Source organism: Passer domesticus, chromosome 1 (assembly GCF_036417665.1).
Source record: "Passer domesticus isolate bPasDom1 chromosome 1, bPasDom1.hap1, whole genome shotgun sequence".
NCBI lineage: Eukaryota > Metazoa > Chordata > Aves > Passeriformes > Passeridae > Passer > Passer domesticus.
This window is the reverse complement of record NC_087474.1, coordinates 15,050,417-15,065,661: the sequence shown is the minus strand read 5'-3', so window position 1 is coordinate 15,065,661 and position 15,245 is coordinate 15,050,417. Positions and strand designations below refer to the sequence as shown.

Genomic DNA, 15,245 nt, shown 5'->3' with positions numbered 1-15,245 from the left:
GTGGTCCATGACCATATATTCACAGATGATGCATTTCACAGATGATGCATTTCTATTTACAAACCCTCATGGAATGCTTTCATTTGTTTTTAAATCCAGGTTTACTTTTATTTCACCAACATCTAACAGACACAAAATTAGGTTAGGCTGCACTTTGTTTGATTGTATTTAGAAAAGAGTCTTAGCAAACAGACTGAGCAGGGTTATGCCCCCATCCTAAAGGTCCCACTAAGTGACTTGCCAAGCCCTCCGTGCCCCAGACAGGGCAGTTTCAACTTGTCACATGTCACAACACCAGTCTGTGCAGGCAGGGTGGGAGGAAGACTGCTTACCCACACAGGAAGAACAGAGGTAGAAAAATTTTTATGCACATCACTACTTTTTAATCTAAGAGTAAGAGTAACAGCAGAAAAACAGGACTCCAGTTAGAAACCACCTGTATCACAGGCAGGGTAGAAAGCACAGTTTGTTGTAACCATCCCAAAAATACTTAAGTGCATATCAGCCCAAACAGGAAGTATTGTAAAGAAAGTGGAAGGAAAAAAATAATTATCTTTTCACTCCAAATACAAATTTTTATTTACAGAAACAACTTACAACTTGAGGCAGAAAAAAAAAAGAGGACTTAACAAGCAGTATTATTTAACAGCAAGATATTAATGGCATGTATCATGTCTTATTATAAATTTCATGAGACAATGGAGACACTTGAGTTTTAACATAGATATTAATTATTATTAAAGGTATGTTTGCAATGTCATATGGATTAAACAGCACAGTAAAACATATTTAGAGGCATTTTAACACACACTATTTCAAAATTAGGATTATCTTCTACTTTTTGAAGCCCTTCTCTTTCTTTATTCAGAAAGTCCATGAGTATTACTTTTGGATATATTACAATCTTTAAAAATAAACAAGTAATAATTTTTTTAAAAATTAAGGAAGGTTTTGAAGGGAAACAAAAGGGTGCATGATAAAGAAAGCAAAGGTCCAGAGTGGAAAATTAGCCTAGAGCAGACCCTGACACATCTTCCAAAACTCAGCTTTAGCATACTGAGCTTCAAGTCACTTATTTCCATGAGGAGAGGGAGAGAAAAGAAAGGTATGCAGAGATAGGGTTTGGCAAAGTCATAGTCAAATCCCTTAAACACAGGAATAGGGAGACAAAAAAGCATATAAAACCAAACAACTCTCCTTCCCCATGGCAACAAATAAACAGACTTACACCCTAATTGTAAAGATTAATATTGTCATCTAGGATAAATCTTATGTGTAGGGAAAACAAAATCACTGCCCTGTACATTCTACTAAAAATAAGAATCAAATGCAGTTCCTTATATACATTCTTAAATACATAGTTTTTGATTCCTGATTTGAAATGTCCCTCCTAATTTTCCAAATCCTTCTGTTACTTCTTGTGCATGAAACTATGTAGCACAGGGGTGGAAAGCAGAGATTTTTGTATTGTACTGCAACCTCAGCTGGATCACCCTTTTTTAACAAACACTCTTAAGCAAAAATACTAACTTTACTTATCCCAAACAGAGGGACAAAAATACTGTCAGAGAGGGAGAATTCAGGATAACAAGAAGATGAAATTTAACTTTGAATATAACCTAATATTGCCACAAAGAAGGTGAAAACTATGGAAAGCTACATATCTGCAATCCCACTGCCAGCAGTCAGTGACAGGAACTGGGCTCTGACGTGGAAGGCAAGTGAAGGAACTGAACTTGAGACAGTATTTTTCTTCTCCTAATTTGTTACAGAGTTGTCAAAACTGAACAGTCTGTGTTCAGAAATAACTCCACTGATAACTGTAACTCACAGAGGGGATAGTCTAGACTGCTGCAAATATTAAGGCATGCATGATATCATCAGCCCTTTTTTTTCCCTCCTCCTCCTTTTTCAAGTTAACATTGTAGGAGCCATGCTCAGAGGTGAATCCAAATTCTTCAGATCCATCTATAATGTATGTTTGGATCTGTTCTTTTTAGGAGGTTGGGGACAGAGGGGAAGGTGGTGGTGGTGGAACTTTTCAAAATTAATATAATTTATCTGTGGTGTTTCACGTATCTAAATTAACTTCAGGGAGAAAAGGTTATGTTTTAAGTCTTAAATTAAAAATCTGGTGAGAGCATAATTAATTATCTCACTTGAAATACAGACTTAACAAATAAGATGAGGAGGAAGCACGGCTCCCCTTGTACCTGTATCACTTCCAGATCCAGCTGATAACGCTGGCATGGCTGAGTCTGCAGAGCCTCACGCAGAAACCTCAAACCAGCACTGCAGCCCCAAGGCAGAAGTTTATTTCGCTTTAACTGCTTGCAGCCAAGTAGTCCACAAAGATTTAGGTTATCTCCCAGCTTCTCCTAGAAAGAACAGAAATAGAATTTTACAATTAAGAACATTGTTAAACTGTGTATTACTGCAGCTAATCAAATCCAATGATTCTCATGAAATAAGCTTTTATTTAAGATTCTCAAAACCAAGCACTAGGCATTTATTTTTATGACTGTTAAGATTTTTGTTTCCTCCAGGTGAAACAAGTTTTGTTTTCTTCAGTCCAGCCTATAATCCCATTCTACATTAACAATAATTTAACACATTTCTCTTGTGTAAATTTAACTCCAGCATGTCAGGCATTTTGGAAATAAAGTCTAGGGGTATTTTATTAAAACTATGAATAATTGAGGTCATTCAAATTTTTCTACTATTTATCTCAGGGAAATAAAATTGCTTACTAACATGGTAATTTATTCAGTGTTTCTATTTAAATGGCCTGAAAACAACTGAAATGAGGTTAAGATTTTTGTTTGCAATCTGGAAATATAATTTAAATTTTAACTGAAGTTGTAAAGTAGGACTGGAGCAAATACTTTTCTAAGGTAAATAGCAGTTTGATTCGTGGAGTTGATGGAGCCATTACCATGTAAGGAATTTTTCTGTGATTCATTATGACAAAGTCAGTGTTTTTTTAACACATATTTTGTAATAATTGTACAGGTCTATTGATAATAAATTTTGGGTCTTTCTTTCAACCACTTTTTGAGAAAAATTCAGAGTACATGAAACAAAAATTAAAATTAATTTCAAATGGAAGTGAACGCATTTGTATTCAAGTATGTTAAAATATGAAACTGGAACGCAAATGTACGAAAAGAAATTCCAAGTTAAGACAGCAAATGTCTACTTAGAGCAGGGCAGGGACTGATGTGTTTGCAGGGAGAAGGAAGGGAGAGGGGGAAGTAAAAGCTACCAGAAAATAAAGATTTTTTTTCCAGATTTCAGTAAACAAAAAGGATCCTTGAAGAAAGAAAGCAGCACAGTTCTGCTTTAGCAAAAGAAAATAAACAAATAGAAGAGCATTTTTGCTGCTGCTATTGCTGGTTTGAGTTTTGTTAGTTTTTTTAAAACACATTCATATTAATCAGAATGACTTTTGAAGTCATGTTGGCTCTTAAAGTGCATATTTTGGACCCATTTTAACTTGGCAAAAGTCTTGTGGAAGAGTGATATACAGGTGTTGTAAACAGCGTATGCTGTTTAAAATTTTGTTTTTCACTGAAAAGAATCTCCACATGGCTGAAAATATTGCAGCATTCTAAGGGCCATCCACAAGATTTTGTTTAATAAGTTTTAAAGCAATAATTAGATATAAGTTAGTTGTTCACTTGTCCCCAGGCATAAGCCTACAGTTTAAATAGTCTGGCAGGTTTTTTTAAAGCATGGGGGTTTTTTACATCCCCCAGGCATTTACCCAGTGAATCTGGGTGGTTTGGTTAAGAAGGCAAATACTGCAGAAGTTACCTCCCTGGACAACTTCTTCTGTGATGAAAATAACCAAATAAAACCTAAAAGCTTATCTATTACGATTGTTTAGGGTTTTAGGATTTTTTTAAATTATAGAAGTTTATGAAGAAAATAACTTTTCAGTTTAAAAAAATCAGCTGAAAAAAATATTTTGACATTCATCAAATCACCACAAAAGTCCATTAACTTAAAATTTAAAGCACGGATAAGGAAATTAAGTATTCCAGAGTGAAAGCTCATCTTATGATGACAAGAGCTGTAAAACATCTATATGCAAAGCTAGCCAGGATGCAGTTTAAAAGAGGAAAAAAAAAAAAAAAAAAAAAGACATCATAGCCAAGGACACATTGTACCAATTAAGACGGAACATATTCACTTTACATTAATTCTGCTTGTTTTCTGTTTAACACATAAAGAAGGAGCCCTGTCCCAAACTCGGGGACAGTCCCCAGCGCGAGCACACCAGAGCAGCCGTATGAAGGAGAGAGGCATTTTCTCTTTAACACGTGTAAGAAACTGGCTAAACAAAATTATTGATTACTAATGAAACATCTTTGATTTATATGTATCTTAAAGTACTTTCATCTATTACAAAGAAAAAAATAAAAATAAAACCAAAACCAACCAAACAAGGTGTTCTTGTTATAAGCACATTACTATTAACCTGAAATTCAGGGTCCTTAAAAAGACTTCACTGCAAAACGCAGAAAACCTTGTTGATCTACATATTTGACAGGTATTTCCATAATTTTCTTTATTTTTCTTTATTTCACAGTAAATCATTCAGTACAAAAAAAAAATCAAGCTCCTCATTATTTAAGGAACCTATATACAGCATAAAGTTATTGCCCCCTGATCCTAAATATATATTAATGAAAAATAAATGACCTGATGAAATCCTTACCAGTAAAATGCTTAATATTTTGCTGGAATGGGATGGAGATTTTTTTTTTTCCTAACGTGCAAATTAAGCTACATTTTTGCAGTGATGATGCTATTTTCTTTGGCTCACTTCATTTAAAATGCTTTGGAAGTTTTTGCCGGAGCCCAGCCATAGGCATTGCTGACTGCTGTATGGAATCGATTTGCTGCAACACAGAAATACCAGCTGTTACAGTATGTCCTGAGAGGGATTACCGAATATTCCTAAATTGAAGTTCAATCCATCTTTCCATAAAAATTAGGAGCCGGGGCCAGGAACGTAACAGCAGTATCAAGTGCACCTGAGGCATTTACAATACCCAGCAGAACTGTTACAACCAGCCTTTAAAAAGGGCTTATTTTTGAAATTTCATTATTCCAGTTGTGCCTTGCTTCTATAGATCGCACCGTATCGGGTTCTGCTGGCACCCGCCGCGTGGAAACAGCGGCGCCCGCCCGGCCCCTCACGGCCCTCACGGCCCCCGCCTGACCCCTGGCGGCCGCGGGAGGCGCCGCGCCCGCCTCGCTCCCCACACGCCGCGGGCAGCAGCCCCTCGCGAGGGCCACCGCGCCTTCCCTGCTTCTGCTTTTAATCGTTTTAATGCAAATGGATCAAGATGAAATAACAAAACGCATAATTTGAATTGTTTCTGCCTGTGTTTATCTGCGTAATGAAAGGCGTCTCTATTTTGAGGCGCTCTGGTTGAACGGCAGGTGTTGGAGGGGAAAAAAAGCCTCGGCTGTAAAAAAGCACAGAAATGCTCCCGTTTTCCAGCAGCTCCCACACGCTGCAGGGTCATCGAGCCAGACACAGCTCTGGTCACCGTCACCACCAAGGTCATTACAGTGACATTACTCACCAGGGTGACGTGCCCCGGTTACACGAGGCCAGGAGTGGGGCAGAAGCCTCCCAGAAGCACCATCCCAAACCACAAAATTCTAGAATTACAGCTCTCCAAGGGAACCATTTTTCTGCATATCCCACATGTAAGAGAGGCCCCTTAGCAAAGGATGAGGGATAAATCTTGTTGGCGATCACTCACATTGTGAACACAGGACTGGTAAGAACAGGCAGAGGTCGGGCAGATAAAGCAAGCAGGTGGGAGGCAGCTGCAGAGTGCCAAGATGAATGGCCTTCCATGTAATTTCAGCTTTAGAAGCTTCTTTCTAGCATCCTCTATTGCTTTTGAATTTAAGCGACTCCATCAGTCATGCATACACTTTATTTCAGTCAAGTTCATTCTTCAAGAAAAGATGAGGTAGAAAAGCTAATTCAAATTTGTACTTGTGGCAAGTTGGAGACACAACACGATGTCTTGATTCTACCTCAGACTTCCCACACAAACCTCAATATTATATTTATAATATTTATTTCTGAAAGGATATTTTACAAGTTAGGTAATACTTTGGCACTTTAATGAATATAAATTGATTTTCTTCACATTTGAAAAGCAGACTGAAGACTTTTGATTAATTTATGACAGATAAAAACATAAAAAGTATGAACATAGCAATGCTACAGATCAGGAGGCGGGTGGGCAGGGGATGGGACACATAAACCCAGGTTGTTTGATACAAAAAACATTCAACCTATTTTTCTAAAAGGATGCTACAATTATGACGACTATAACCTTGATCTCCAGGACTAAACCAGAATGTCTGCAAATGGTATTCAAACTACCAGATAGAGATTTCATGTGGAGACAGGAAATTTGACAGCCAGTCAGTCTTGTATTCATTATGGGGCCTCAAGCAATTGAGTGACTACAGACATGTACACAAGACTCCAAAACCCAGTGAGCACAGGAAATTGCCAAGGGGGGTTTTCTAGACTGGGAGAAGTAAATTTGTTTCAGTAGACAAAATCTGAATTGAAAATGGTGGTCGACTCTTTTGGAAGCTGTAATGTAATGGGATATAGTGAATTCTTAAACTCTTCTGAAGAAGGTTTCACCTCCTTAATCACACGGTCTCCGACAGGCTACTGGAACCTGCTCGTGGCTCCTGACAGGCTTCCAAAGCTGCTCAGCCACCCCTACAGGCAGTACATACTTGCTGGCAACAGGAACCTTCAAAAAATCTTCACCTTGAATTACTGCATAGAGGACATGTGCATAAGCATGGTAGGCCTTCAAAGATGCTGCAGAAGAAGCTACCTCTGACTCACTCAGCTGTACATGCAATGAAAATTAAAACTATCACAAGGATCTCTCTGTATGAAGTCCACTTAAAAACCTCAGAAATATCTATGGCAACTACCAAATGTTATTAACTAATACATTAACACAGAAAACACCAACTGCCCCAAACTGGAAAGGTCAACAGCTGCCTTCACTAACTCTCTCATGGTCTTGTCATCATATCAGTCTTCAGCCATAAGAAAAATTAAAGGCTTCTGCATATTTTTCTATATAATGTTCTATCAGTGTTCTCCATTTTATTTAGGTTACACCACAGATACGTTAGAAAGAGCCTCACTTTGTGAAAAGACTTTGAGAACAGAAGATAATTTAGGCACTCTTAAGTATCCACTGAAAATGTGTAACTGCTTGGCATTTAATTTATACATTGTGGCTACATCTTTAACAAACAGCACTTTGGGAAAAAACTTCTAAAATCGTTTTATCTTGTAGTGTGACTTCTACTTCCATGGCTCAAATCTGACTCTGAAGTCAGTGCATCAGGAGAGAGATGTCTCTGGTTCCTACTTATTAGAAAAATTTTTACAGATGCAAAAAAGGGGATTACCTAAATGATAAAATCCTTGAGTACAAGGAATAAAAAGAGAGAATATTTAAGAAGTAATATACTGAAAAACATTAAGACAGCAGAAATTACTACCCCATCAGTCTGTGGTGGCTATTTCCAGCAGTTTGATCAACACCAGAGCACAAAGTCAGGCTCATTTCCAGTGAGTGGCCCTCCTGACTGCTGTCTAGGGTACATGTTTGGAGCTTTATCATTGTGTTCTCTTTCTCTTCAAGGATGAGCTCCCACTCAACACCTCCCTTGCTGGATTATTAACAGAAAACACACAGCTTCAATCACTACCTGACCACACAGTTCCAAAAACATGCCAGGAGCTCATATATGGGGGAGATTCTCTCTCGTGTTTGAATGAGTTTGTTCAAATGGCTCAGAAGAGAGGCAGAAGGAAAAGAGCAGAATGTACAATTTTATTCCTTCACAACTTCAGCAAAAGACAGGTTTCTCCTCCTGACAAGAGTAATCCTATGTCAATGGAAAAATCTCACTAACAACTCCAATAGCAACGCTGAAAATGGTATCACAATTTTCATTTTTCAGACTGTTTTCCCCTATAATATTCTTTCATGGTCTGGAGCAGGACCATTTATCTAGATACGACTGTTATCTAAACCCTCTCTAAATACAAGGTGAAATAATTCTTTCAATGACTCAATACAACAGAAAAACCAGAAATAAAATACAAAATATATTAAGATATTAAAAAGTTGGTAATATTGTTATTAATTTATATATTATGATGTATTAGAATTTAAGTTTTAGAAAGTTCCTTGCAGCCTGAAAACACTGCCATGCTAAATGTGAAATATGTTCAATGAGTACCAATATTAAAACAGAGGCAGAGCTTTTTGCAACCTGCACCTTCTCTGCCTTTAACACAAAAACCCCTACGTGAGCTCTGTCCAGACTCAGATTTTTAATGTTAGTGTTTGAATTGAACACATTCCTTGAAATGCACGAAAACATTCCTTTAAATAAACACACTAAAGCTACCAGTTTAATTTTAACCAGCATCACTGTTGTAGATGTCCAATACCCTTAGACAGATCCAATTTTCTGCAAATAAAATGTACCAACTGACAGAATAATATTAGTTTAATATACTAGTTTAATAAAGCTATTCATTAAAATGTGACCTAAACTATGTCTCAGATCAAAGGTTGCTCTTTCAGTTTGAGTTACTGGTTTGGGCACACTTTTAACACTTTTCCCCTAGCTGCAAACCATTCCTTTCCTTGGAAAATAGCTGTCAGCAGGTACCACAACCTCTCCATTAATTACCTGCACAAATAGTTTTGTTCTGGCAGTGTTTCCTGACAGTCTGTTTGAAAAATGTAACTACCTACAGTAAATTACAAACCTTACTGACCCCCAAAATACTCAAAAAATTGGCAATTTTTCTATAAATGAGAGTTCAGCAAAACCTATGCAATGAGTCATCCAATAACCTCAACACTCCCTAACAAACAATTTAAAATGTTTTGCACCAAGGGACTCTGCAACTCCAATTTTAGAAATATACTTCATATTTTAATAGTATTATAATGCAGTTTGAGCCCACACTTACAAAAGTGAATGGGAAATCTGTGATAGAAGTAAAAGCAGGATTAAGGACATCCTAAAGAAACTAGTAAACATTTAATTAACTTAAATAGTTTAGCCCACATATTAGCGTCACCAACATTATTTACATCATAGTCCAACAAAACATGTATGCATCAATTCTCAGGTCTGTTAAACAGCCATATCCAAAAATCATCCCCACAATTACACAAATATTCAAATTATTACTTCAAACTCAGAAATACCTCTTCCAATGTCTGAATCTTATTTTTCAAACTCAAAATTTTGAACATCTCTAGAGCCAAATAAGGCACAGGTGCTTCCAAATTTTATTACAGAACTTTTGATCACTCCTTCTCTTTCAGATTAACTAATCTTCTGTACACTTCTCTTTGTTCAGCATAATTTTCCATAATCCTCCTCTGTCAAAATGTGATGATTCTTTTTAGAAGATGAGTAAAGAAAAGGGACAAAGTAATAATTAAGCACGGGGTTTATTTTCTGAGAGCAAAATCAGAATAAACCCCACTTTCTTAGTATGCGTTTTTATCCAAGAAAAAGCCCCCACTACAATAATTTTGATTTTAATCAGTTTCAGATTGCTTTTTTCAATGTGAAGTTTTAAAATTCAGTGAGCAATCTGGACAGTACACCTTCAGCTCAATTTTGAAAAACATTTTGATTTATTAAATGATAATTTATTTGTTGCATCTTGAGCATAAGTAACAAAAAATATTCCTTAAGTGTACACGTGCATAGTAAAAACAGTATTGCACATGGAAAGACAGCTAATCAGAGGAAGTCTGTGTTTGACTTTCATCAGTTTGCAAACTTCTTCTCAACCACTTTTCTGTGATTTAAGTTTGTAGAAGAAAAGAAAGGTGAAGGTCAATAGCCAATCAATGACACATTCCAGTGCCTTTGCCCTGCTGGTACATCAAGCACGCCAGACATTTCTGTCTTCTCTCTAAGTTCCCTGTGACCATCCTTCATTCTTGAATTCTCCAATTCCTTCTAACTTTCAGAGCCACTGCAAAGCTCTCTTCTGACTGCACACCCTCCCTTCTTCCTTCTTGGCAAACTCTGGCAGCACAATTGCATCAAAGCCACTGTATGACTTGTCACCAAGCATATACTTCCTTCCATTTTTATTTTCATTCTCTTCCTTTTCTCCATTTCCCTCTTTCCAGGAGATATGCTTCCCCCTCTCAGGCCCTGCTGTCCAAATTCTACACTGCAGTTACTTGCTTCATGTCGATATTCATTTTACCTTTTCCCTTATGACACTGCTATGTACTCACTATTCTTGTCATGAATCCAAGAACCTCCAGCAATGAACTTGGCCTTTACCCCCTCTATTTATAAATATTCCCATGTCCTGACATTTTACTTTTACTTCCCTTATTTTGCTTTCCAGTCTTCTCTTTCTCCTCCATTGCCACTCCCATCTCACTGATCTTTTACACCACTGCTCACATGGCAAAATGTGAATGACTGTCACACCACTGCTTTCTAAACCTAGAGTCAGTTTCCAAATCTATTTTTAACCAGCAAATCCTTGCTTTACTACTCTCCAAATACCTTCTTTAAGGCTCTTCCCTTTCTTCTAGAACATGGATTAGCCGAGTTCAAACAGGCAAGAAGCCTAAAGTGTGAGGCACATGTCAGCAGCTGCAGACAGCAACATCCACATGGGGAGGTCTGTCTGTCGCTCTGTGCCATCTCCAGGATGGAACCACCCTCACAGCAGGACCTTCCTGTCTTCAGTTACTTACAGGCAAATGCAAAACTCTAAAAATTTTGGAACCAATAGTATATATAGCTTACAAAATTATACATTAGAAAAATGAGATATAGTTAAGAGTCCATCTTTAGGTTTGATTTACTCTATGAGTCAAGTCACTCTTCACACTTTAGTTATGTGGAAATTTAATTAGCAAAAAAGATATCAGCTGGAATTAATTCTATGTTCTGTCTTGCCAACCTATATAGACCAAGTAATAGTCCCACAGTAATCAGAGTGCCTCTGAGGTTCAAGTCATATTTCTGAGACTTAAAACTGCTTAATTCAAATCTGAGACACTGCTGGATGAAGAGTCAGGTTTAAGGCAAGGGGTAAACTGTATGTCAAGTTCACACTGCAGTGAAAACAAGCTCTCAGATTTCATTTCATTTGGCCAAAAAAAACCATATTCAATCTTTATGAAGAAAATAATTTAAAATTATAAAAGGTCAATAAACACAAATGCTAACAGAACTAAACTTGGCAATGCTACCTACATGAAGACTTCTTTTTCTGTTTTTCTTGTTTAACTCACAGCTTAATACATTGCTTTTAGTCTTAATGCATACCAGGAAAATACAGGATATGCAAAGAGTCCAAGTTAATGTTGCTGTTGGAAACTTAATGTTTGCATTTCCTGGATTTTGGAATTTTAACTAGGTGAACAATGCTGCATTGATTCTATTTTGGCATTTGCTAGAAATACCAAAGGTGTTTTTTTCTTTTTTTTTTTCCTTGTCTGAAACAGTATAAATCAGAGTTAAGCAATTTGATAGTGAACCTTTGCTATTTTTTGTTATTCACTAGTCCTCTCCAACTTACTTATCTTGAAATTTACTGGGAAATGACAAAGGTGCTAAATGAAGCAGTAAGCTAAATAAAAGTGCATAAACATCTTTTAAAAATGTAGTGCTTTGCAAAATAAAATATTGTGAATACAGAAGTTTTGATGATGCAATGCATAACTATTCTACAGTAAAATGTTTCCTTGAGCTGTCATTGAAAATTCCCTAACAGCACTGAAGAAGTTAATACAGGACTGTGCACTGTTCCTACACATGTCATATACTCCCTTATACTCGTGTAACAGGATGTAACAAATACCTAATAGTCAAAAAAACAAACAACAACAACAACAAAAAAAAAAAGAAACAAAACAAAAATAATTTAAAAAAATCAGAGAAAGCTGAACTCCGTTACCTGCCCTAAGTGAAGCTACTTCAGGTACAAACACTGCAGTCACTTCAAAGCAGTGGTTGACTTAAATATACGTTTTAATCAACCTGCATTCTCAGAATTCAGAAATGGGTTTTTTGCTTGGATTGGGTTTTTTTAAAATCGCTACAGTAAGAGATGTGTCTCCAGTGCTACCTTTTCCAGTCAGGTTCCTACCTTTGAAAATGATGTTGTACAAAAGACCCTACCAAATTTAAGCCATCTAATTTCTCTGATGAATTTCAACACTGAAGAGGCGATGAAAGGACAGTGATTGAATAAACAAACAGCGAGGAGGCCTTCTCTCCTTCCTACTGCTGTCCCGATGGATGGAGGGGAGAAAAGAATTCACACTATAGACATCAAGAGTAAAACATTTTAATTTTTTTTAACTTCTTTCTAAACTTATGATGATTTATAGGGCTTTGTACAAAATTACCATCAATGACTCACTCCCAACGGCTGTGAAAAGCATGGATGGGCTCAATGAAGGGATATAGTGGATTTATAACTTCAGAGTATGTTAAATGTTGCTGTCATTCCAGTATGACCACACCAAGAGACATCATCTGCTGCCTGTAGGGGTACAAAGCCAGGTGGCAGAAACACAGACACTGCACTCGGAGCAGAATCCAAATGGGCATCGAAACCAATTCTTACCATGACTTTCAAGATATCAGAAAAGCATTTCTACAGGTAAGTATTCAAAATAAGGTATTTTTAAAATGTGATAAAATGAAAACGTTCCCAGGAACTTTCAGCTTACAGCGCTCTCAGCCAGGAGAGGGAGCTCCTGCACTTTTCAAATAAGTCAATGCAAATTTCACCTTCTCATTGGAAATAACAAAGCAGTTCTCATCTCATGCCATGCACAGGTCTGCAATTGACTGCTTAAGAAGAAGAATCTAATATGAAAGTTTAGGATATATAATGCTCTAACTGTATGTGACTGATATTGTTTAAAAAAAAAAAATCATTACCATTTGTTTTATTTCCCCTCCTTAGAAAGTGATCATTTTCACATTACATACAAAACATTACTGAAATAACTACCTCCAAACTGTTTAATTAGTGAAATTACATGATCTATAAACAATAACAATGGGTACAAAACCCCACTGAATTTCCTAACAGCAAACGGTGTTCTTCCTTCCTATTTCTAAGTTGAATATGCTAAAATTACAAGAAATGAGGGACTGGATTTTGGTAATTTTAAGGAAGTTCGGAAACTGGAGAAATGCCAACTAAAACAAATATTTGCAATTTATTACTGCAGAATATTTTCACAGTTGCATTTTGTCAATCCATCTTTTTATGAAGGTGATGTTTTATAAAACATTTCAATCTAGAGTAGCTATTAATATAGTGCTTATTTTTCTCCTTTTCTAATCAGGATAAATAAAAAAATTATTTCACAGATTTTGTGGTCTGTTTCCATACTATAAAGGCAGTATTTTCTCAAAGTAAGAGCAGACAACCAAAAAGTCAGAAGGCACAAAACACAAGTTTTTATAGTGTGCTCTATCAGAACACATTCATTATACCACAATCATCACTGTGATACCAGTAACATTTTCTAGGTTGAGGAAATATTCATGGAATAAAATTGATTAGATACTTAAAAGTTATCACTATGGCAAATTTCTAAATGACTTCTCTTCAAACTACACATACATAGGGAAATGTCTGGTTTACAACTGAACTAACACACATTATCCTGGAGATAACTTTCAGTTTCTTGTTCAGTTAAAATGTCCAAGACTGAGCCAGTCATTATTTTTATTTCTAAGTCTTGTAAAGAATGTCCAAGAAATTTTTACCCATTGAAAGAAGTCAATCTGTGAAAACTCCTCACTAGAAAGCAGGTGCTAGTTTGAAGAGGAAAAATGTCAAAAATGAAAGACATAATTTGGCGTACATAGGAAATCACATATTTGCCTCTCCCTATGGTTTAAGTTCCAGATAAGCACTTGTTTCCCAATTTACATGCCCTTCTTCCATTTTCATCAAAATTCTCAGCCTTCCAGGTTCCCTAACCAATGCTTTGATATATATCAACTTTGATAAATGGTTTTATTTTCTATATGGTAAATGACAACATTCTGTATTTCTTTTCAAAGGAAATGAAGCTTCCTCTTCATAATTTCTTCCGCTCCTTACTGATGACTGTATTAGCATTTCCCACATAGCTCTCAGCTTAATCAGAAATATAAAACCTAACATCATCATATTCCAGCAACCAATTAGCCATCTGGTCTATGTAACTCCTCATTTGACAACAGTAATATTCTTGAACTAATGCTCTGTGCTTGAAAGCAGAATTGATTGACAGCAAAATCTACTCATCAATGAAATCTGGCCTCATGATAGAGAAAAATGAGGCTCAAAATTTTCCCTTTATATCTTCTATGACCTTCATCTAGGGTGGTGAAGGAGGAAAGAAAGGAAAGTCATAAAGATCAAAAGAAGGGCAAAAGCAGCAGTAATATTTGCTGCCAAATTTCACATCAGTGTCAGCTTTTACAGTTGAGCAATATAATTATGTAGTATAAATTTCATGCAGTTTCATAACTACTCTTCTCTCACTCATCGGTAGGCTTCAGATTTGTGAAAAATATTAGAGTATAACTATTTTTCATGGTATATTATTTGCCAAAGTATCACTGTCACAGCTCATTTCAGGTATGGCAGTATGATTAAAGAATACTAAGGGGGCTTTGACATGTAACTTAATTTTCACAAATAGTGTACTTGTTACTCATAACATTATAAACTGGCTGAAACAGACATTAGGTCCTGGAAGTTAATTCCCTAGAAATTACTAAGTGGATACCTGAAGATATTTCATTGTTATGTAGTCCACCAGTCTGAAATTAAAAAAAAAAAAAAAAACACCTTTTGACTGAAAGGAATACAGCCAGCAACAGCCACAAGGAGTGGCAAGGAAATGGAAGTGCAGAAGCACGTAAGCTCTGGGGAAGAGTTTTTCAGTGTGGCCTAAATTCTTAAATCCAACAGCCCAATGGAAGAAATAAATAACTGAACACAGAGAACAATAACACCCATCCAGCTGTCTCCATTGTTAGGCAGATGGACCAAAACTTTAGAGATTCAAATTAATTTTTCAAAAGGAAATTTCTCTCCATTTAAATGTTAAGCACATATTAAGGGAAGAAGA

The 15,245-nt window shown here is 36.4% G+C and overlaps 1 protein-coding gene across 4 annotated transcripts in view; it reads right to left on the bottom strand.

Moving 5' to 3' along the window:
- MPP7 (MAGUK p55 scaffold protein 7) overlaps nt 1–15,245 on the bottom strand; it is a 146,440-nt gene that overhangs the window by 102,807 nt on the left and 28,388 nt on the right. For 3 of the 4 annotated variants that reach the window (XM_064404861.1, XM_064404957.1, XM_064404995.1), the window contains exon 3: nt 2,214–2,378. In XM_064404861.1, coding sequence (XP_064260931.1) covers nt 2,214–2,250 — 37 coding nt within the window. In that variant the 5' untranslated portion in view covers nt 2,251–2,378. Of the gene's footprint in view, nt 1–2,213; nt 2,379–4,723; nt 4,908–15,245 lie in introns of all 4 variants that reach the window. The other variant, XM_064404911.1, reaches the window with a different exon arrangement.